At 50.5% G+C, this 23,581-nt stretch overlaps 2 protein-coding genes and 1 long non-coding RNA gene across 3 annotated transcripts; 2 read left to right on the top strand and 1 right to left on the bottom strand.

The window, feature by feature from the left end:
- Nucleotides 1-8,695: 8,695 nt before the first annotated feature.
- MRPL36 (mitochondrial ribosomal protein L36) lies at nt 8,696-11,412 on the bottom strand. Its single transcript, XM_082456381.1, has 2 exons — nt 10,423-11,412; nt 8,696-9,976 (listed from the first exon to the last, which is right to left on the bottom strand). Exon 2 carries the CDS (start codon nt 9,961-9,963, stop codon nt 9,658-9,660), a length of 306 nt encoding a protein of 101 aa, XP_082312507.1. The 5' UTR covers nt 9,964-9,976; nt 10,423-11,412; the 3' UTR covers nt 8,696-9,657.
- A 604-nt stretch (nt 11,413-12,016) lies between these two features.
- On the top strand, nt 12,017-17,804 carry NDUFS6 (NADH:ubiquinone oxidoreductase subunit S6). Its single transcript, XM_082456380.1, has 4 exons — nt 12,017-12,186; nt 13,102-13,155; nt 16,850-16,972; nt 17,670-17,804. Exons 1-4 carry the CDS (start codon nt 12,055-12,057, stop codon nt 17,733-17,735), a joined length of 375 nt encoding a protein of 124 aa, XP_082312506.1. The 5' UTR covers nt 12,017-12,054; the 3' UTR covers nt 17,736-17,804.
- Nucleotides 17,805-19,984: 2,180 nt separating this feature from the next.
- Nucleotides 19,985-21,470, top strand: LOC309658138. The gene is made up of 2 exons (XR_014262047.1): nt 19,985-20,599; nt 21,206-21,470. It is a non-coding gene; the product is annotated as an uncharacterized lncRNA (long non-coding RNA).
- Nucleotides 21,471-23,581: the final 2,111 nt, after the last annotated feature.

Genomic DNA, 23,581 nt, shown 5'->3' with positions numbered 1-23,581 from the left:
GTGGAGGAAATGGGTAAAGGGGGGTCAAAAGAAAAGGTACAAACTTCCAATTCTAAAAGAAATAAGTCCTGGGCCTATAATGGCGACCAAGTTAATAATATTGTACTGCATAATTGAAAGTGCTAAAGAGTAGATCTTAGAAGTTCTCAGAAGAAAAAAAAATTCTGTAACTATGTGTGGTGACGGGCGTTAACTAGACTTATTGTGGTGATAATTTTGCAATATATACAAATATTGAATCTTGATGTTGTCCACCTGAAACTTATATAATGTTATATGTCAAATATACCTCAATAAAAGAAAGAAACAAATGCTCAAAAATGGGTTATACTGGGTTCCAGTATCTAGTGCATTCCGTGGCTCATGGTCCGAGGACCCCGCAGACCCCCAGGGAGAAAGGAGGGTGGAAACAGCCTCGGATGCGGGCAGGTGCCTGAAGCCTCGGGTTGGCTCCACGCGGTGTCTCACCTACGTCACGCTAAGCCCAGAAGGTGAGAGGGTCCCGGTCGGGAGGGCTAAGGGGAAGGAAGCTGCTCGTGGAGAGCTGGGCCCCCGCCAGGTCCTCTTCTGCAAGACCTGGAGGCTCCGACTCCGGCCCTCACACACACATGGACCCTGACCAAATGGAGCCCACGGAGTGGGCGGCTCTGCCCCACGGGTGGGGCAGGGGACCAGAGGGGCCCGCAGGGGCCGAGGGTCACTTTTCCTTTCCCGCTCTTACGAGGCTCAAATTCTTTTCTGTGAGCAGATTGTTCACAAATTTTTACGGTTTCCTCCGAGATAGCAATTACCAAAGTAAGATGTGGACCTAACTCCTTAAAGAAAACGACACCAAAACAGTAAACTTTTCGTTTTGTTCCCACCCCATCCCGCTCTCCCATCTAGAACTACAAATAATTGCTGTGTTGGCTCGTGTTGCCCCGTGTTGCCCCGGAACTTTTCTTACAATGTTACCTAAATATTTCTACTTGGAAGAAACATGTGGTTAGATTTACAAGAGTTTAATTTTTACATAAATGAAAACATACTTCGTACACTGAGGTCCAATTTTCTTTTTATATTTAATACTTAGAAATGTGCCAGGGCTGGCGTCCGTCACAGCTCAGAGAGGCCTGTTGTTTATCCAAGGACTGCATGCCCCTCCCTCCTGGGATCGTGTCATCTTGATTTAACCATCCACCCCCGGAAATGAGCGTTTGAGTCGTTTCCAGTCTTTTGCCATGGCAAACGCTGCTGTGAGAGCAGCCGTACAGGGTCCTCTTTGTGTGCAAGTATTTCGCTGAGAGGACACCCAGAGCGGGTCAAGAAGAACACATATTTTACGTGTAAGAGTCTGGAGGCACGGCTACCCACAGTTTATGGAAATTTCTGTTCACAGCCAGTGTTCCACCCGGATAACACTCTTTTTAACTTTTGCGAATCTGATGGGCAAACACGCACTTCACTTTTATTTTATTCTCATTTCCCGATTACTAGTGAGATCAAACATATCTCCATGCATCCGCTTGGACACTGCCTGTTCACGTCTTTTGCCCATTTTTGTCAGCCTGTTTGACCTTTCTTCAGGGTTTGCTATGCCTTTTTTGTACCTGAGATCTTCACCCTGTTATGTGTGGGCCATCCTCCCACGGGTCCCCTGGTCCGTCTTGTTCTGTAGGATGCAGTGACAGTCTCCCCTTGCCCTGGGGAGTTGGCTGAGGCCCCAAGCTGAGGGCAGTGAGAGGAACGTGTCCACGCCTTCTGAGGAGGTTATGGACCCTGACCCTGGCCCTGGCTCTGGGCTGTCTGAGTGAGAGGACCCTGGACCCCCCAGGCAGTGCTTCTCGGAGGGGAAGCAGGAGGATGGGCAGGGCTGTGAGCCCAGTGTGGAGGGAGCCCCGCGGAGGTGTGGGACCATGTGCCCTGGACTTGGAACCTCAGGTCTGGTGCCGGCTTCATCTGGGGACTGAGGGTCGGGTGTCGGGGTGTCCTCTCCATGACCAGGAGGGAGGCGAGGCCCGAGACAGCCTGTGGTTATCTGATGCTCTTTCCATCAGAGCGCAGCACTGGTGCATGTCTTAATGATGAAGCCGTCAGTTCCCAGATGTTACGGAGCAGACAGAGCCTGTGAGGGGCGTCAGGGAAGCTTCATCGGAGAAAAACACAGCTGTTCCCAGCGCACCACAGAGCACCTGGGGCTGGCGTCCTCCTGGTCCAGGTGTGGAGTTTACCTGCTGAGTAAGCCTGTCCTGCATCTTCCTTTCTGACCCCTGGAGTCCACGTCTTTTTTAAGAGCAGGTCTTCGCGCCCCAATGTTATGCAAATACTTTTTGGTAATTCTTCTCGTAATTTATATGGTGATTTTTGCTTATTTTTTGGACACATATGAAATTTACTGCAGGCTTTGCTGCGTGGTAGTAACTCTGACTGCCCCCAGCGCCGTCTGCCACGTGCTTTACGCCTCCTGCACCGACCTGAAATGCTGCGCTCACCCCGCTCCACACGATCGTTTAGGGAGAGATCCCTTCTGGTCTCTGTCTACTTCCTCACACTGTTTAACAATCACCCTTTACAATGTGCTCTCATACCTGGTAGGGAACCCCTGTCCAGTTTCAGGTATAAAGAGGTTGCTTGACTGTCTGCTTACGTTTCATCTTCCAAACAAATGCTGAAGCCACTTGCCAAGTAACACAAACGCTCCCCCTGGGATTTTGGTGGCTTTCCCCCCAGAGGGATTAGTAGATAAGTGCCTTAGTTTGGGTCCCCCCCAAAGTGGAGCCTGAGTCAGGGAAGGGGGTGCAGAGCTTATCTGAGATGTGATTCCATCAAGCAGAAGTGAGGGAAAGGGGGTGAGAGAGGGGTCGGAAAATCCCCTAGAGGTGGGTTATTGCGCTTGTCAAAACGAGGAATTACCTGCTTTTTCAATTCTAGACCTCCCGGTGGAGAGGCTGGGCTGTCTCACCTGATGATGAATGGTGTGGGGCGTGAACCCTGTGCTCACATCCATCCTCACTGGGGAGGTTCCGTTTTAAGAACCGGGTTGCCTAGGGCTCACCTCCACAGGGGCCCTGGAGGAACCAGGTAAGATGCACCGCAAGTTTTCCACCGAAGGGCAGGGAACGGGGTGTCCATCCACTGCTTCCCTCCACACGGGTTGAGGTTTGGGGCATTAACTCCCATGCTCTGGCCTCCTGCGGCTTTGGACCAAACCCCGAGGAGGGGAAGGGACTGTGTGGGCTCCACGGTCCAGCCCTGGGGTGGACTGTCCAGCACGGGTGTGCCCGTCAGGGGACGTCAGGGGGCACAGCGTGCCGCGGGAGGGGTGCTGGGTCTGCTCCAGGGTAACGCCTCTAGATTGTCCCCCTGCTGCTGTGCCCATGGGGCCGCCAGCCCTGTGCTCCAGAGCGATCCTGCTTCCAAGAGCCCCACATGTGCACCCAGCCCACAGTTCCCACCCAGGAGTCCCCAGACACTTCCTTCCCAGCAGAGTTGTTTTTTAATTTTTTTAAATTTTGAAAATTTATTTTATTGAAGTATAGTGGATTTACAATGTTGTGTTAATTTCTACTGTACAGCAAAGAGATTCAGATACATATATATATTCTTTTCCACTATGGTTTATCACAGGATACTGAGTATAGTTCCCTGTGCTATACAGTAGGACCTTGTTGTTTATCCATTCTATATATAATAGTTTGCATCTGCTAATCCCAAACTCCCAGTTCTTCCCTCCCCCACCCCCCTCCTCCTTCGCAACCACAAATCAGTTCTCTATGTCAGTCTGTTTCTGTTTCATAGATAAATTCATTTTAGATTCCACACATAAGTGATGTCATATGATATTTGTTTTTCTCTGTCTGACTTATTTCACTTAGTATGATAATCTCTAGTTGCATCCATGTTGCTGAAACAGCATTATTTCGTTCTTTTTTATGGCTGAGTAATACTCCATTGTATAAATGTACCACACCTTCTTTATCCATTCATCTGTTGATGGACATTTAGGTTGCTTCCATGTCTTGGCTATTGTGAATAGTGCTACAATGAACACTGGGGTGCATGTATCTTTTTCAATTATAGTTTTCTCCAGATATCTGCCCAGGAGTGGGATTGCTGGATCATATGGTAGCTCTATTTTTAGTTTTTTGAGGAACCTCCATACTGTTCTCCGTAGTGGCTGCACCAGTTTACATTACACCAACAGTGAAGGAGTGTTTCCTTTCTCCACACCCTCTCTAGCATTTGCTATTTGTAGACTTTTTGATGGTGGCCACTCTGACCAGTGTGAGGTGGTACCTCACTGTGGTTTTGATCTGCATCTCTCTGATAATTAGTGAGGTTCAGCATCTTCTCATGTGCCTGTTGGCCGTCTGTATGTCTTCTTTGGAGAGATATCGAATTAGGTCTTCCTGGCAGAGTTTTTAACCTTAGACATCTGACCCCAACACACGGACTTGGATCTGGGGCTTTGCGCTCAGGATGGAGAGATATAAGCCTTGTATTTTTCTCAATCAGTTTTTTTAAAAGATAAAATTTACGTAAAATAAAATTTACTGGTTTGATGAGTTTCAACAAGTGTACGCAGTAACCACAATTAAGATTTCTGATATTGATACTTGGTGTCTTCTCCCTTTTTTCTTGATCAGACCAGCCAGAGATTTATCTTATGGCCCATTTCAAAGAACCAGCCTTTCGGTTCAGTTTCCCCATTGCTATTCCGTTTTCTTTATCCCTTTGATTTCTGTTTTTTAGTATTTCTTTCCTTCTGCTTACTTTAGGTTTCATTTACTCTTTTTTAGTTCCTTCAAGTAGAAGATTAGACCATTGTTTTGAGTCCTTTCTTCTTTTCTAATGTAAGCATGAAATGCTATAAATTTCCCTGTAAGTAACTGCTTTCCACACACGTCAATGTGCTGTGTGTTCATTCCTGTCCAGTTCTACTTTACGTTTCTAATCCTCCTTTGACCCATGGGTTATTTAGAATTGTGCTGTTTAGTTTGTTTCCAATTATTTGTGTGATTTTCCAGATATCTCTGTTATTAAATCCTAGTTTAGTATCATTGTGATCAAAACATATTTTTTATAATTTCAATCTTTTGAAATTCACTGAGACATTCATTTTTTGAAATTCATTGACCCAGAATATGGTCAATTTTGGTGCATATTCTGCCTGAACGTAAAAAAACAAAAAACAAAAAAAACCTTATTCTGCTGATATTTAGGGGGAGTGTTTTATAAATATCAATTAGATTAAGTTGATTCATAGTATTGTTCAAATCTGCATGCTTATTATTATTTAATCTACTTGTTCTATCAATTATTGAGAAAGGAGTATTGATGTCTCCAACCATAATTTTGGATTTGCCTATCCTTCCTTGCAGTTCCATAAATGTTTGCTTTATGTATTTTGAAGCTCTGTCATTATATGCATAGACATTTAGGATTGTTATCTGTTCTTGATTAATTAACCCCTCTATCATTATACTTGGTAATAGCTGGTGATCAAAAGTCTACTTTGACAAAGATTAGTGAAACCACTCCAGCTTTCTTTTATTGTTTGCATGATGTATCTTCTCCCATCCCTTAACCTGTCTGTGACATATTTAAACTGGATTTCTTGGAGACAGCATATACTTGAGTCTTGCTTTTTTAATACAATCTGACAGTCTCTTCTGTTTGATTGGGGTTCTTGGACCGTTTAGTGTGATTATTGATAGTTGAGTTTAAACTTACAATCTTATTTTTTATTCTTTATTTATCATATCAATACATTGCTCCTTTTCCTCTTTGAGTTTTCTTATTTTAAATTAATTGGATATTTTAATATTTTGTATTTTCTCCATTATTGACTTACTACATATGTCTTTTTGTTTTATTTTCTTAGTGGTTGGTGTAGTGTTTACAGTATAAAACTGTGACATCACAGTTTGCCTTCAAACACTACTTACCAGGTCAGGATTGGAGTGAGACCCTTAGGAGAGCAGGTTCTCATCCTCTGTGCTGTTGTGGTCACACGTGTCAGAACTACATGTGTCACAAACACCACAAGATGTTGCTACTACTTTTCTTCAAACAGTTATCTTTCAAAGAGACGTTTAAATGAAGGGAAATATCTTTTATGTTTATCTAAAGAGTTACTACTTCTGGCTGTCTTCATCTCTTTATGTAGATCTGCGTTTCCACCTGAATTCTCCTAGCTTTGGTTTATCAGAACAAGTCTTGTCTCCCACCTTCGTTTTCAAAAGATATTTTCAGTGGATACAGATTTTTAGATTGGCAGTTCTCCCCAGAACTTTGGAGAGGTTTTATTGTTTTCTGGCCTGCATGGTCTCTGATGAGAAGTCAGGTGTTACAGTATTCTTATTTTTTTTCTCTTTATGAGGAATGAGTCTTTTTTTTTTTTTTTCTCTGCAGTTGAGGTTTTCTCTTTATCTGACTTTTAGCAATCTGATAAAGATGTACTATTATGTAGTTTTCTTTATGTTTCTCTTGATTGGAGTTTGTTAAACTTCTTGGATTTGTGGGTTTATTGGTTTCACCAAATACGGAAACATTCTGGTCATTATTTCTTCAACTATTTTTTTCCTGCCTCAACCCTCCCGGGACTGCAATTCCACTTACGCTAGAATGCTGGCTATTGTCCCACGGCTCACTGAGTTCCATTGTTTGCTTTTGTTTTTTGATGTTGTTGTCTTTATTTATTTGAGTTCCATTTGCTCCAGAAATTCCATTTGGGTATTTTTTTTTTTTTTTGCAAGTTTTATTGAGGTGCAGTTTACCTGAAGTAAAACTCTCACTTTTAGTGTATAGTTCTATGAGTTTTATAGGCAGGTACAGTCATGAAATCACCACCATAATCAAATTGTAGAATAATTCCATCACCCAAAAGCATTCCTTCATGTCCCTTTGTAGTCAATCCCTTGTCCCCATCCCCAGCTCCTGCCAACAGATCAATTGTCTGTCCCTATAATTTTGGCTTTTCCATGATGTCATACCATTGGAGTCATAAAATATGTAGCTTTTTGAGTCCAGGCTTCCAGCAGTCAGAATAATGGATTTGAGGTTCATCCATATTTTCATTTCTATCAGTAGTTCTTTCTTTTTGCTGCTGAGTTTTCCCTTGTAAGGATGCACACAGCTGGTTCATCCATTTACCACCTGAAGGACATGTGGGCTGTTTCCAGTTTGTTGTGGGTTTTTTTTTTCATTTATAAAAATGAAAACCACTATAAACATTCACATAAAGGTTTTACTGTGAACATAAGTTGCCGTTGCTCTTGGACAAATACCCAGAAATGAGATTGCTAAATAATCGAATATTTAACTTCATGAGAAACGGCCAACTGTTTCCAACATGGCTGTACTATTTTTTACTGAGTTACAATTGCTACAGTTCTCACCATTAATTGATTTTGCCTATTTGTTAACCATTCTAATAAGCAGGAGTGCTGTCTCGTTGTAGTTTTAATTTGCTTTTCACTAAAATCTAGTGCTCAGCATCTTTTTTACGTGTTTACTTTTCATTAGTACATTTTCTTTTGTGAAATATCTCTTCAAGTCTTTGGACCATTTTTAATTGGGTTGTTCTCTTAGTATTGAGTTTTAGATCTCTTTATATATTATAGATCCATTCCTTGATCAGAAATGTGTTTTGCAGATATTTTCTCCTAGTTTTTGCCCTTTTCATTTACTTAACAGTGTCTTCTGAAGAGCAGAAGATAGTAACATTGATGAGAGCTAATCTAACAATGTCTTCTCTCGTGGATCATGCTTTTGGTGTAATGTCTTTGCATAACCCAAATTCACATGTATTTCCTCCCATGTTTTTATAGTATTGGGCTTTACATTTAGGCCTATGATCTATTTTTACTTAAGCTTTGTATAAGGTGAAAGGTATGAAGTTTCTTCTGTGTATATGGAAATCCAGTCTTCTAGAATCATGTGTAAAAAAGACTATCCCTTCTACATTGAATTGCCTTTAATCTTGTTTCGAAAATCATTTAGGCACATATGTGTGGGTCCGTTTCTGGACACTCTGCTGGGTCCTATTGGGCTATGTGTGTACACTTTCACAGGTACTACACCGTCTTCACGGCTGTGGTTTTATGTACGGTGAGCCTGAAATCAGGGAGTGTGAGTCCTCCAAGTCTTCTTCATTTTCAAAATTCTTTTGGCTATTTTACCTGCTTTACCTTTCCATACAAAATTCTGAAGAACCATGGCATTTTGTACAAAATTGTATAAAAATCAGGATTACATTGAGTCTGTAGACCAATTTGGATGGAACTGACAGTAATAGAAAGTCTCCTAATCTCAGTATTTTATTTGAATTCTCCAAGTGTTTTACAATTCTAAGTATACAGAATGTGCCTAATCTTGTTATTTAAATATATCATGGTTTTGGTGCTATTATAAATAGTATTTAAATCTTAGATTCTATTCGTTCATGGCCAGTATATACAAAGATCTCTCTCACTATATGGATAATAGAGAAAACATGAAATGTTTCTGGTAGGTTGTGTCATAGTGAAGTCAAATCCTAGGATAAGAAACTTATTTAATGATCTAAACAAGGGATTGGCACTCTTTTCCTGCAAATACAGCCCCAATAGTAAATATTTTAGGTTTTCCAGGTCATAAGGTCTCTGATATAACTACTCAGTTACTACTTTGGCTGCTGTAGAAGGTGTAACAAAACATAAATGAACGGCACGGCTGTTTTCCAATAAAGCTTTATTTACAAAAATGGGTTGCAGGCTGGATCTGGCCTGTGGATTGTAATTTGCTGCCTTCTGACCTAAACCGATTTTTCTGTTGTGCTGCAATCTCAGGGCTCTAAATGCTGGTCCATCCAGGTATCGGGAAGTAGATGAGCTGCAAGGGGTTTGGTCATGCTCTTATCTTAGATCAAACAGAGGCTAATAACCCCAGGAGAGCAGGATGATTCAAAAACTCATCAGGCTGTGACCCCGTGACAGGAGACACCAGGACACTGCATACCACTGGCTCCAGGTCACAGTCTGCAGAGTCCACGGCAGCAGCTCATACCCACTACACACACGTGTGCACAAACACACACACTGCACCCATGCATACACTGCACACAGTTCCCACATGCATGCACACTGCACCCACGCATACATGGACACACGTGTGCGCACACAGTTCTCAAGTCTCAAACTAAGGATGACAAACATATTTAATCAATGCCCAAAATACCTTTATATACGTATAAACAAGTTAAATTTCCCTTGACTTAAAGGCTGCTATCACGGCCTTCCCTGCTTATCCTGGAGATGGGAAAGTTGAGAACACGAGTCTGAATCCACGGGGAAGCAGCAGTGTGGCTGAACGCAGAGACAGGGCCGAGAGAGAGCCAGCGCACAGGGTGGTCTTCTAAAGAACCTGCATTCTGACGTGGGATAAAGCCAGCTTTCCCTCCTCCCGATGTTCGGTCCTCTGCCCGAGCGCAAACACAGCTTGAGCAGGAGCTAAGAAGGACGCGTTCCCAGGTGGGTCTCAGGCTTGGCTGGATCCGGAGCCACAAGGAGGTGACGCAGGCTGCAGAGTCCACAGCACCCGAAGGTCAGCAGAACGAAGGCTACAGAATGTTTACATGTCATTTTCCTTTCGATGAGGCAGCACCGTCTCCCGGGAAGGGATTTCCCAGCCCGAGGGCTACATCTGTCTCTGCTTGTGCTTCGGGTTGGTCTTGCAGTAGACGAACCACCGCCCGCGCCTCTTGACCAAGTAGCAGCCCTTGCAGCGCTTCTTGAGGACGCCCTTGGTCTTGAAGCCCAGGGCCGGCTGCTGCAGGCCGAGTGCCGGGCGCGCGGAGAGGAGCGCGGCCGCCGGGCTGGGGGGCGCACCGACCCGAGGGCAGGCGCGCGGGGGGCACTGCGCGAGCGCGGAGAGCGGGCGGCCACCCAGGTGCAGCAGGGGGCCCACGGCGGAAACCACTTTCCTTAGGAGAGCGGTGGCCATGTCGTGGCTGGATCTAGGGAGAAAGAGGAAAAGTTGTCACAGCTGCCGGTGGTTCCTGCCCCCGAGAAAACCTCCTTCCCCGCGTCCCTGCGCTCGGGACACAGGCCGCGGGTCCGGGAATCCGCGCGCCCCCCGGGAGGGCACGAGCGCGGCGAGCCGCACCGTGTCCCCGCCCGGCGCCGAGACCCCCGCCCGGCCGCCGGGGCCAGACGAGGCCCGCGTCCACGCGACCCCGGGGCGGCCGGGCCGCGGGGCGGGGGTAGAGAGCACGAGGTCCGGAACGGTGCCCGGCTCGAAGGGATCAGCACCCGTGCAGCCGCTTCCCACCGCAATGACCTCCGCCCGCGTCCCACCCGGGGAAGCCGAGGCCAGGGGTCCCCGGAACGCGCCCTTCCTGAGCCCGGAACCCCCGCCGCCGCCCCTGCCCCTCGGGACCCCCGGAACCCCCACGACCCCCACCTGAAAAGAGTCTGTCCTGGCCCCCCGGCAGCGCGCCTCGTCAGCCCCTGCGCCTGCGCCCTCGGCAGCGCCTGCGCAGTCCGGCGGAGATGCCGTCGTCCGGAGTGTCCGCCAGGAAGGAAGATGGCAGCAGGGTCACGTGGCGGTCCCCGCGGGGCGGAGCCACGTGGGTGCGGGAGTCGCGGAGCGCCGGGTTCCTCGCCGGCGGGTTGCCTTTTCTCTCGTCGGTCCCCTGCGTACCCAGCCCGCCTACCCCTCCCGGGACCCTGCGCCCTCCTCCCGGGACTCCCCCAGCCCTGTGGGCCACCGGGCGGCTAAGCTTTGGGGGGCGCTCCCGGGTGGAGGGGGAGGGATGAAAAATGGGAACAAAAATAGGTATTTTGAATGAAAAAGAAGTCACAACCAAGTAGACTTTTTTAAAAGCTGAGAAATATCAGTGTCAAAACAAAATCTGGAAAAACCTCATGTTTGTATTAAGTGGACATCCTGGGAGAAATGTGGCGAGGCTCAGGGGAGCGCATGGAAATAGGCCCTGGTTCTGATTGCAGTTAAATTTATTTCCTCCAACATCTTATTATGAAAACTTTCAAACACAGAGAAAAGTTGAAAGACACTTATGGCGAACACCCACGTACCCACTGCCCAGATTCCACAGTGAAATCGCCACGCATGTCTTTCCAGGCTGTGTCTGCGTGGACACAACTACTTTCCACGCATACGAAGGTGAGCTGCACACGGGGTGCACCTACGCGCCGCCCTGGCACCGCACGCGCACCCCTGACCCGGCTGCAAGCTGTGGCCCCTGCCCAGGTGAGCTCGGGCCTGCCTCTGAGCATGCGTCCGTGGACACCTTTCCGATCCGGGAGTTATTCTGGGCACTGTCGCCTCCCATTGCCACACCTCCCTGGAGTCCAGGCTGTGGATGCCCTCAGCTCCTGGGCAGTGGGATGCACGACTCCACCCCAGCTTTGGGACTGCTCCCTGCGCCCACCGCCCTCGCCCACCGGGGGCTGGCCGTGTGAGCTGACCCTCCCGACGGGTCTCTGCACAGGCCGTTTGGAGGAGGCCGTGAGGGGCAGGAGAGAAGCAGGGCCGGGACCGCGAGCCAGCGTCCTGCCCAGGTGTGCTCCAGAGCAGCGGGCCTTTCGGGGCTAACCTGCATGAGGGATGCCATCGGCTGCGCTTTACCGGCAGTTTCACTGGGCTCTGCTGCAGAAACCCCAGAACCACAAAGAAATGCGCTCTGTCCAACATGATGTACTTCCAGTTTCCTCTAAGCAAGGACTCATCTCCAACATTCACAACATTCAACATGTAACTCCCCATGATTATCCGTTACCATCGAAGGTAAGCACTGCATCTTCCGTTTCCATCCTCCCCTGCCCTGCCCCTGGTAAGTGGAGCATCCCTAAGTGCTAAGGTTGCGCGGAGTTTCCCGCCTTATCGGGGCTGAGCCCCAGCCCGCCGGGGCACCAGCCGGCAGCACCTGCCTGACCGCACCGCGCGTGCGCGCCTCCCCGGGCGAGGTAAATCCCGGCCGAGCGGTCCCTGCGGATGCCGTGCGCATGCGTCGGCGCTCGGCGCTCGGCGCGTCGGCGCGCCGGCGCGCGGGGTCGAGGGTCAGCCTGAAAGATGGCGGCGGCGGTGACCTTCCTCAGGCTGCTGGGCCGGGGAGGTGCGGCGGCGCGGAGCCTGCCCGGGGCCGCCAGGTGCTTCGGGGTGCGGACCTCGCCGACCGGGGAGAAGGTCACGCACACCGGCCAGGTAACCCCTGCGGCGTGGAGAGCGCCCTCCCCTTCGGGGCGCCCAGGTGGGCGGAGCCCCGGCTCGGCCCCCGTGTCCCCGGGGTCCAGCGCCCCGGTGCCCCCGGTGCCTCAAGCTCAGTGCCCGTGGTCCAGTCGCCCAGCACCCCGGTCCTTCCTGTTCCCCCGGCCCAGCACTCGGGTCCCACGGTCCAGTCCCTCGGGGCCCCGGGGCCAGTACCCGCAGTCCAGTCCCCCAGTGCCCCTGACGCCCCAGACGCAGGGCCTGCGGTCCCGTCTGCGGTCTCCCCCTCCGTCCGGGGCCCCGGGCCCAGTACCCGCAGGGGTCCCGAGGGGCTGTCTGCAGCCACTGTGGTCTCATCCTCGGAGCGAACTCGGAAACAAGACTGTTATCCCGGGGTAGCCCCTTGGTTACTGTGGGGAGAATTCCGGTGGAGTCGGAGACTGCCAATTGTGTGGGTCCGATCTCCTCATGTTTGTGTAATGTTGAATACCACATTTTAGTAACTCGAGGGTCTGCTGTCGAGTTACTGAAATACAAACACAGCGTTAGGCTATGATCTTCAGCCCAAAGATGAGGGAGTGAGTACCTGTGTTGTTAAAAAAGGTCACGGAGCAGGTTCGGAGAAGAAGGAAGCTCTGGGGCCTGTGAATCGAAGGCGGGTGTTCCCCCTCTGCCAGGACTGCTCTCCTCTGCGCCTTGCCCACCTTGCTGCTTCCAATTCAGACTACTGCCTGATGTCACGTTAGGCATCCTGCTGAAAAATGCCCCTGGGCGCGCAACTACACTTACTCCTGGTGTGTGTGATCATGAATGGCCTAAACGTTAAGGAAACACTTTTCCTGAAACGTTTATGATTGGTATAAGATACAGAATTGGGCCGTAAAAAATCACATATGGTCTTTTTCTTTTCAGGTTTATGGCAATAAAGACTACAGGAAAGTTCGATTTGTGGGTCGTCAGAAAGAGGTGAGTGAAAGATCTAGCACAAGAGAGGTGAGCTTTCATAAAACTTTTTATAACGAAGAAGAAATAAAAACTAATCTGTAAAATTTAAGTAAATTCTCCCCAAATTGTGAGCACTCTAGAATCTCTGGAATTCTGCATTTCTTCTACTACATGTTAAACACGTCTAGTTCTGTTTTGGTTTTTTTCCCCCTGAAATATGTAACATGACATGTTGTGAGTATTGTTTTAGCTTACATGTAAACGGGCGTGATCTTTTCTTTCTCTTCTGTGCCTTATACTTCTGAGACTCTCAGGTTAAAGCAGAGTCACATCAATTTTTAAAAATTACTCTTTCAGTCACTTTTTGGAGTATGTTTTCCATGGTTCACAACATATAGATTAGGCTGGTTCTTTCAGGGACTTCGGCCGACAAGCTGAAGACAGCACATGGGTGGGTCTTCCCTGAGTGGGTCTGAAGCACCAGTGCGACCGCTGGACACTGGAATCCTTTCGCCTCAGTGGCGCGCTTTCTTCCCACTTCCTCTCTCCTGTGCCTGCCGTCTCAGAGGGAGTCCTCAGCGCCCTGGCTCAGGCCTCCCTCCACCCCTCCCCTGCAGTCACCTGGCGTCACTCCTCCCCTTGAGGCAGCCTGTCGATTCTTCCTGCCACCCTCGGCTGTCCCTAAATCGCATCTCCCCTCCCTTTGACCTTGGTTACGTTGTCCATCCCCAGGGTCTGGTTTCCTACTTCCGTTCCCACTTTAAGGGTGTCGTGGGGTGGGGTCTGGCCCCCTGGATGGAGCAGTTCCAGCAGATGCGTCCTGAAGCCCTGGGGTCGACCCTGCCCCCGGCTTTCCATCTCGGCCTGTCACACTCCTCTCTCCTGGGAATTCTACCGTGGCTTCTGGTTTCTGATTGCCCTCGCTGGGGACAGACATCAGGGAGCAACTTAAAAACCAAACCAGACCTTCCAGAGTTCGTGAAGCCAGTAACGTGTGAATGGAAAGGGGCAGTGCTGGTGATGTCGCCTCGCTCAGACCGTCAGCTCACCACAGTCCTGAGCCGGCTGCAACCCTTGACCCCTCCCCGCTCGGCATCTCTGGGGCCTTTTCCTGTCCGAAATCGTGAGCGTCCAGGGGCCCATGCTCATGTAAGATGTGCAGCAGGTCTCTCTGGCTTTCATTCTCGCTACGAAAATTTGGCGTTTAGTAGTATTTAAAAAGTTTTTTGGTTTCCAAGAGACTGTTCTTTTAAAAGACCTTTAGGCATGCTGGAAATTGCACAGAGAGTATGAGTTCCTATATCCCTCCCCCCTCCACAGTGTCCCTGTTATTCTCCTCTTGCCTGAGTGCGCTGCCTTTGTGAGAAGTGACAGGTTTGGACACTTGCTGAATATTGATACGTTGTGTTAACTCAAGTCTGTGGTTTAGGTTTATGTGGTAGGTTCACTCTGGGTGTCGTACGTTCTGTGGGTTTGGACAAGTGCATAACGTCTCATATCCAGCACTGCAGTGTGACGCAGAGTATTTCATTGCCCTGAACTCCCCTGTGTGTCACCTCTTCATCCTCCCGCCTGACAGTCCCTGACAGCCACCGATCTTACTGTCTCTGCGGTTTCCTTTGGGTGAATTTTAAGAAATAAGCTGAATGTGCTCTTAGTCTGAGGAACGAGGAGAGCAGGAAGCTGGGCGGTCGAGCCGCCTTCGCAGGAAAGGTGGGAAGCGTCCGCGTGTGGCTGCAGCGAGTATGCCCAGGAGCCCACGGCCCTTGGTGTAGGTCCGGCCTTGTGGAGAGGAGATGCTCATGAAGAACGGGACCCAGCCGCCGCCCCCAGGGAGGGGCAGAAGTCAGCCTGCAGTGGTCCTGTGTCACCGGAGGGGGTAGAGGGCCCAGCCGACCTCCTGTTCCTCTGCGGCGATGGGAGTATTTTCGTTACTTCGTGGTTACCCACATGGAATTAAAAGCCGACGTTTCCTGCCCGAGAGCGATGGGCACCCGCGGCATCCTCAGGCGGAGGGTGGTGCGGGGCCCTCGGGGCGTGGACAGCAGTGGGGACAACACAGCCACATGCGTTCTGAGGGGGCTGCACTTCCTCACTCCCTGCTCCCTGTCAGGAAATAGGAATCCCAGGGAAGATTTTGGGATAGCATCATCTCTAGCCGACACAGCTTTCCAAAAACAGGAATGTCGTCCCCGTTCTGTGGGCTCAGGGCGTCAGCACTGCTGAGTGTCTCTGTGGCAGCGGGTGGGAGGGCTCTGCCCCGCGTTCGGTGCTCCTGGGTGCACGTGGATTATATGCTCAAATTCTACGAAACTCAGTGCCCCTCCCGCCGTTGTTTGTAAAGATCGATCCTTGTTTTCTTCTCTTCCCTGCAGCCTCGGGCCCCTCTGGGTGCAGGTGGGGTTCTGGGCGCCAGAGCGGGGAGCCACGTGGCCTTGGTCCTCCGGGACTGACGGGGCACAACACTTCTCACCATCGTGGTGAGCAGATGCTGGGGTTACTCACGGAGCCAGAATCACAGTGATCTCGGGCAGCGTTTACACCCCGACTGTCTCGTCTGCGTGCTTGTCTGCAGAGGAGTCTGGAAGGGGAAGAGCGGGGCCCCACCGCTGACCGTGTTTGTCCTCTGTTACCGTGTTCCGATCCCGTGACCCTTTGGCCTCCAGAGATGGGGGACCTTCGAGATGTGATCTTGCTGTTTTGCACCCTGAGTGTGTCAGCTGGGGTGGGATCCCGCAGCCCCATCAGATCAGATTGGGGTCTGTGTGTGGGTCCAGCTGCTGCCCGTAACGTTGGGCTTCTGCCGGGCCATGCGTGGTGGTTCCGGTTCTGGTTCTGGTTGTGGCTGCTGTGGGTGAGCATCTCCAGCTTCCTCAGCTCAGACGACACTCTGTGCCTCCCAACTGAGTGCCTGCACCAAGAGAAGCTGGCGCCCCGAGGAAAGAGGAGCAGTGCGTCGCTCTTCCCTTTATTTAGCAGCTTGGAAGTCATGAGCTGATTCCTTCCGGTAAGGAAATCAGTGGGTTTAGAGCGTCTCTGTGGAGCCGCGGGCTCAAGCACATCGTGTGTCCATGCTTTGTGGTTACGGTGCCGCCGTCCCTCCAGTTTCCCACGTGGAGCAGCCCTTGTAGTCGGAGGCTGCCTTTCCCTCCGTCGCAACGTGGCTCAGCCTCATCTGTCACGTTTCCTGCTCGGGACCCCGAACCAGCTGTTAGTTCAGAGCCCGACCCCATAGTGAAGTGGTCGTGGGGACAGTGTGGCTCCTGGCCCCCTGGGTCAGCTGCTGCTTCTGGTCTTTTCCCACAGATAGAGTAGGAGAGCGTGTGTGCGCATGTGTGTCCGTGTGCAGGTGTGAGAGGGAGGGTGGGGCAGGGCCAGGAGAGAACAGGTGACGCTGCACGTAAGGCGGGCTGTTAACAGGGTGAATCCAGGTAGAGACAAAGGAGAATTGTTTGTACTGTTGTAATTCTTGCTGTTTTTCTGTAAGTTTGAAATTATATCTAAATGAAAAGTTAAAGGTGTGTGTACATGTATTTCGTTACTTGTATATTTTGAAGATCTGCACTGATAGTATTTAAATGAAGCGGCACAGAACGTGCCTTTGCTGGCAGGGTGTGCGTGTACGTGGGGGGCGGTCTACGTTGATGTAAATTCCACGAGCGCGTCCAGTGTGTGTGCTTGTCGGTACGAGCTTCTCCTCTCTGTCTTTTTCCAGGTGAATGAGAACTTTGCCATCGACCTGATAGCAGAGCAGCCTGTGAGCCAAGTTGAGAGTCGAGTGATATCGTGTGATGGTGGGGGAGGCGCCCTGGGCCACCCCAAAGTGTACATAAACCTGGTAACGTGCCATCCGTCCCTGGACCCCCGTCCGTCTGTCCTGTCCTCACCCCACTGGCCTCACCCTCTCCCACTCGGCCTTGCTCACAGACCATACGACAGGGCCCGAACAAAGGGCGTGTCCAGGGCAGCTTTGACCGTGACGTGTGTGCAACGGCCTTAGTGTCACCAGCGCTGCTTTCCCTCAAACTTGTAGGCGTCTGTCTTTCCCAGGGAACCATCGTGTCGGTGCCTGTGTGATCGGTTACCTTGTTGATAACTGCATGCACAGAGCCTTTGAGAAGGAGAGCAGTACACTGGGTGTTAGAGCAGAGGAGGAAGCCTCGGGATAAAGCTCAGGTGCACGTCCGCCCCTGCTGCCATGTCCGGGCTGGACCCCGGCCCCGAGGTGGGGGCCTCTGCTCCGCGCCCCACCCTGCAGTCCTTCCAGGCCCCTGCTCCAGGGCCGGGAGGGGGACGGGGACTGAGCGTGTATTCCAGGGCATGTAGCCTGCAACCCCAGCGAGTCTGGGTGGAGCGGGCTGGACCCAGGGCCTCCGGCGCAGCCACGTCCAGCGTCGGACAGTGACCCCGGAGCTCCGTGGGCGCCCCTGGTTGGCTGTGTGTTTCCAGTGTCTGCTTTCAGTGGCAGAGGTCTACCTGTCTGTAGATTGATGTAGAATACGGAAATAGGAGATCTTTCCCTTTGAATTTTCCAGGACAAAGAAACAAAGACGGGGACGTGCGGCTACTGTGGCCTGCAGTTCCGGCAGCCCTGCCACTAGGACCGCGAGGGCAGCTCGGTGACACGGACTCCGTCTCTAGTGCCGAATAAAGGGTGTTGTTCTCCAGGATGCCGCGCACAGCTGTTTCTCTCACACAGGTTCGCTTAGGACTCTGGCTTAAGGTGGCGTCCCCTCCCGGGCCCCCGCCACATGCTCCTTCCCCCCGCGGGACCGCAGCGGGGGCTGGAAGAAACCGGGGGCGGGGGGAGGGGTGACGTGGCTGCTCAGGGGCCTCGGGCTCCGGCCCGGCTCCGCCCCCGTCACTCATCCGCTGTCGCTCTTTCTGCCCATCTGATCATCAGGCTCCGGCCAGTGTCTTAAATCCCAAGAAATTAAGTACCTGTTTGAAGGTCTTAACAGTCACATGTGGTCCAGATCAAGTACAATTTGTATATTTAAAACAGTAGTGATTACGATGTATTATAACACAAAAATAAAAATTAATATTATGCGGGAAGAGAATGGAGGCTTGGTGGGGTGATGGGAATTCCAGGAGGAAAAAGCGATGCACGGGGGGCCGGGAAAGCGGCACCTACACCAGAGAAGATTCCTGAGCTGAGGGAGAACCCACAGATCACGGGGCACACCAGGTGCTCAGCAAAACTGGTGGGAAAAGACACAACTGGGTGCATTCAGATTATAAAAGCTAAGTTGATGAAACTCTAAACTGCATAGAGTCTAGAGAGAACAAGACCGTTTAAGCTTCCGGATGAAAGGAGAGATGACCATAGTGGCAGAGTTACCGGAAGGGCGTCCGGCATCCACCTTCAACCCTGGAAGCTGGAGGTGGTAAGTGGCGCTAGCGGTCAGGAATCCTGGGCACGACCAACGTGAAACACAGTGGCAGAGGAGCACTGGATGTGGAGAATTCGGGGAGCCGCGCCTGGGCCCCAGCCAGCCCACGGGGCGGGGGAGGCGGGGGCCCGTCGGCTTGAGCCAGCTCACGGAGTGGCTGCGGCCCCGAGTGCAGGGCGCTCACCGGGGCGCTTGTGGAGCCGCAGCTGCAGGCCCAAGACCTCCGGTAGTGGACTTGGGCGCTGGCTGTGCAAAGCAGGCCTGCGAGGTGGGGGCAGGGTGGGAGGAAAAGGAGGTCGGGGTCCTGGGGGTCCCACAGGTGGGGCGGGTGGGGATGGAAGGAGTCTCCAGGTCTCCGCTGCTTTCTGGAAGTGTCTCACATCTGCTCACGAGGAGCGTGGGTGCAGCGTGCCAGAGGCGTGTTGAAGTCTCACACCGACCGGGGGTCTGTGCGACTCCCAGTGCCCTCTGGCTTGGCGCTCTGTTTAAGGAGCTGCATTTGAGGCTCTGCTGTTAGTTTCTGTGGCTCGCCTGTTCACTGTTTCTATCTCTAACAAGACATCTGCCTTTGCGTCTGCTCTGCCTGTGCCTCATTGGGCCACACCTACTTCATCTGCTTAGTATTTGCACGTTAATTTTCTTAGTCCTTTCTTCTTCACCATTAATGTGTCTTTGTTTTTATTGTATCTCCAAATACTATGTCTCCAATATACAATATATTGGTACTTGGTATATTGTATACCAAATATACTTAGATTTCTTACCCAGTTTAAAGTCTTTCATCTCCTAATTGGACATTTTAGTCCATTTCTACTTAGTTTAACAGCTGGCGTCTTTAGGTTTAAATCCACCGTCTTATTCTGTCCCATTTGTCCCAGCTCTCCCATGCTTCTCTTTCTCCTTTACATGAAAGGATTTATTTTTTCATTCTCTTTTCCTCTAATATGGTACAAGTTGATTTTTCTTCAAATCAAAAAAGTCAAATGAAAACTGGGGAAAATAATGGCAGATCATAAGATTAAAAAAATTCCTAATAAACCAAAATACAGGTCAGTATGAAAGACATCCAATTTTGAGGGAAAATGGGAAAAGGCATAATAGACACTCTGTAAAAGAAATACAGAGGGCCAGTGCACATGCGTGTAAAGATAGACCCCGGATACCTGATACACGGCCAGACCCGGGGGCTTGGCTGCATGTGCCCAGGGGAGCTGACTTGTGCACCAGAATCTGAAGATCCTAAGGCAGGGCTCCCCAACCCCAGGGCCACAGACCAGTACTGGTCCATGGCCTTTTAGGAACCAGGCCACACAGCAGGAGGTGAGCAGCAGGCAAGTGAAGCTTCATCTGTATTTATAGCCGCTCCCTGTTGCTTGCATTACCGCCTGAGCTCCACCTCCTGTGAGATCGATGGCGTTAGATTCTCGTAGGAGTGCAAACCCTACTGTGGAGTGCAAACCCTACTGTGAACTGCACACGCAAGGGATCTAGGTTGCACGCACCTTGTGAGAATCTAATTCCTGATGATCTGAGGTGGAGCTGAGGCGGTGATGATAGCGCTGGGGAGCGGCTGCAAATACAGATTATCATTAGCAGAGAGGTTTGACTGCACAGAGACCATAATAAATCAATTGCTAGCACACTCATATCAAAACCCTATCAGTGCGTGGCAAATGAAAAATCTCAGGGCTCCCATTGATTCTGCATTATGGTGAGTTGTATAATTATTTCATTGTATATTACAATGTAGTAATAATAGAAATAAAGTGCACAATAAATGTAATGCACTTGAATCATCTGAAAACCATCCCCTCCCCCCCAAGTCCGTGGACAAATTGTCTTCCATGAAACCGGTCACTGGTGCCAAAAAGTTGGGGACCGCTGTCCTAAGGTGTCGATGCCAAGTGTGGAAAAGGTACATGCAAGGATCATTTTACACTCAGCAAATTACACAAAAATATGGGCCTGGTGAGTGAGGTTCTTTTCTTTATATGTAGATAGTATGAAGCCATTAGAAATGATACGGATCATAGCAGCACTATTCACAGTAGCCAAGACTTGGAAGCAACGTAAGTGTCCATCGACAGGCAAATGGATAAAGAAGTTGTGGTACATATATACAGTGGAATACCACTCAGCCTTAAAAAAGAGTGAAATAATGCCATTTGCAGCAACATGGATGGACCTAGAGATTTTCATACTAAGTCAGAAAGAGAAAGACAAATATATGATTTTACTCATATATGGAATCTAAAATATGACACAAATGAACTTATTTACAAAACGGAAATAGACTCACAGATGTAGAAAACAAACTTACGGTTACCAAAGGGAGGGGATAAATTAGTATGGGGTTAAAATATACACACTACTATATATAAAGTAGATAAACAACAAGGACCTACTGTATAGCACAGGGAACTACACTCAATATCCTGTAATAAATTATAATGGGAAAGAATATGAAAAAAATATATGCATAACTGAATCATTTTGCTGTACATCTGAAACTAACACAATATTGTAAACCAACTATGCTTCAATTATAAAAAAGAAAAAAGAAGGTCATTTTAGTTCTGTAACCTACAATACAACAACATTAGAGTTCACAATGGTGCTGGGTCATTTCTCCAGTCCTGGAATAACAGTCTCTTCCTCCTTCTCCCATATCTCAGCTTACTATTTCTGCTCCTTTTGCTAACGCTTTGTGCACTAAGTTTATGAAACAGAATCTGAATGGACTGAGGAGCCATCGGCAGGTGGAGAACTTGGCTGGATCTTTTCAGTGCTGGTCACAGAGTGGCTGCCATCACGGCAAACTTGCCACACGCGTGTGCCCAAGGGAGCCCTCCAGCTGCCGTCACACAATCAGGTTTAGAACGATTCCCTCAGAAAGTGTTCACCATCACTGAAGTAATAAAACACTTACATCGTAAAAAATAGATACGGATCCGTATTTATTGCCGTGGAATACTGGCCGGCTCTGAAGTAGGCAGACCTCATTTGAAGGAGCTCCTCTAACACCAGCAAGCCATTTGGAATGAGATTTGGGTGACCTCTACTACCCTTTGTGTACTTTGAAATTTTTATAATAAACAGGTCTTAAGATCCTAAATATTCTGTTTCCATGAAAAAATTTTCATGGGGACAAATACCAACATAATGGGCTGGGGATTTCAGAGAAGAAATGCACGTGCAGCTTCAGCTTCCCGGTACTCGCAAAACCTGGTGCAGCTGTGGTCATGCGTGACGTCCCAGTTTCACCATCTTGACCTGCGTCATCAGACCCCATCCTCAAAATCCCTCTGTCCTGACCCAGCCTCCAAAGTGAGTGCTGGGGGGCAGCTGCTCCCACAGCCAGTGACCTGCGCCTGCGGGCGAACCCCGGAGCCCCACCCGGGCAGGGCAGGGGTCCTGGTGACATCATCCCGAGGGGCGAGCCCGGCCCCTCCCTCCCGTGACGTGCAGGGCCGGTCCAGGCTGAAACCACAGTCAATTCTCAGCACAGCCCAGAGGGAAAATGCAAGGCCTGATTCTGGGGGAACCCCTTAGCCATGCCCTCCTTCCGAAAAAGGAGAAAAAGCAGGACCCTCTGACAACTACTACATAGGTGGGGTGGGTCCGGAGGCGCTGCTCCGGTTTGGAGGGCAGATGGGAGGCTGCAGGTGGGGAGTGCCGCCAGAAGGGACTGCAGTCTTGCAAGTGGGTGGGCTTGGCCGTGGTCTGCAGGAAGGAGGCGGGGGTGTCACCTGCCCAGCAGACCTGAGGAGGGAGCCCGAGTGTTCGGGGAGGGGGTACCCAGTGAAAGGGAGCAGGAACCTATGGGGCCTCCCCAGGACAGACCTCCCCACCATGTCCTCCTCCTGCCTTGTGCAGAAAAACTTTAGTCAAAGAAGAAACAATCAGAGAAGTGAGAAAGTGCAGAAGCAAAGAGAAACAGTCAAACGGGACAAAACAATAGTTTTGTCAGTGAGGAAAGTCAAGGACCTTTAGTTCCTCGTCAAGGACCTTTAGTTCCTCCTCAAGGGCTAGAGAGACTATTCTGAGCCATATCCTGTGAGCTGTCTTATAGGTACTGAAACCCCACCAGGTGGACGAAGTTAGCTACATGATGGTCAGCCTGTAGCTGTGACATAAGCTGCCACAATTATGAAAACTGGTCTCAAGGAAATGGGAACAAACTGACCCTGGGACTGAAGACTAAATGTACTTAAAACAGTGAAGAGGACGCTGGTCAGACCACCGATGACCAATTTCAAGATGACTGTCAGAGCTGACTGTGTTGTTTCTGCATGTAGCCCCTGCCCTCCATCTATAAAAGCCCTTGCCCCCTGGTTGTCAGTGGCGAGGTGGCCTTTGGACACGAGTCCACCCTCTCCCCTGCTTGCTGGCCTCAGAAATAAAGCGAACTTTCCTTTCCTCAAACCTGCCTCTCGAGTACTGGCTTTCGAGCGGCGGCAGCTGGACCCGACTTTTGGTAACACCAGCAGGACTATTTTCCCAGACGGCGCTCCGTCCCCAGCTCTGAGCGGCCACCGCACTCCTCAGGGAGAGCCGTCCTCCGTGAGCCAGGACCGAAGTCAGGGGATGCTGCCTTTTGCGCTGCTTTTATGCCCCTAGTCTCTTTGCCCCTGGCTCCCTGTGGGTCACCCGGCAAGTGTTTGGGCTCCGTTGCTGCCGACGGCCAGCTTTCGAGCACGTCTCTTGGTCACTCAGCTCTTCCCGTGGTCACTCCGGGTGGCGTTGTGCGTGTGTTGTGAGTGAGCTGCCGTCCCCGAGCTCTCCGAGCCCCTGGCGGGGCGTGTGCCCCACGGCCAGGCAGGTGGGAGTCGGGCCCTGGCCGGGTCTGTGCTGGCGTGTGGGCTGTGTCGTCTTGCTGTTCATCTGTGTCGGGCCCCGGAGGCGAAGAGGCCGCCCTGGACTCCGCGCCGTCCCTCCTGGGGCTGAGCGCCCGGGCCCCCTCCCCTCACAGAGTCGCCTGGCCCTCGTTTGTGCGGCGCATCCAGGGTCCCCAGCTGCACCGAGCAGGAGGCCAGGGAAGTACGGCCACC

The sequence above is a fragment of the Balaenoptera physalus genome, assembly GCF_965194825.1.
Source record: "Balaenoptera physalus genome assembly, chromosome: 3".
In the NCBI taxonomy this organism is placed as follows: domain Eukaryota; kingdom Metazoa; phylum Chordata; class Mammalia; order Artiodactyla; family Balaenopteridae; genus Balaenoptera; species Balaenoptera physalus.
The sequence above is the reverse complement of the archived record's forward strand: the minus strand, read 5'-3'. Positions and strand labels throughout refer to the sequence as shown.

Bases quoted from the DNA above. Each gene is read 5' to 3' on its own strand.
- MRPL36 (XM_082456381.1), bottom strand. From the start codon at position 9,963: ATGGCCACCGCTCTCCTAAGGAAAGTGGTTTCCGCCGTGGGCCCCCTG.
- NDUFS6 (XM_082456380.1), top strand. From the start codon at position 12,055: ATGGCGGCGGCGGTGACCTTCCTCAGGCTGCTGGGCCGGGGAGGTGCG. The intron at 13,156-16,849 runs GTGAGTGAAAGA...GTCTTTTTCCAG, and splicing joins TTGTGGGTCGTCAGAAAGAG to GTGAATGAGAACTTTGCCAT. The intron at 16,973-17,669 runs GTAACGTGCCAT...TGAATTTTCCAG, and splicing joins CCAAAGTGTACATAAACCTG to GACAAAGAAACAAAGACGGG.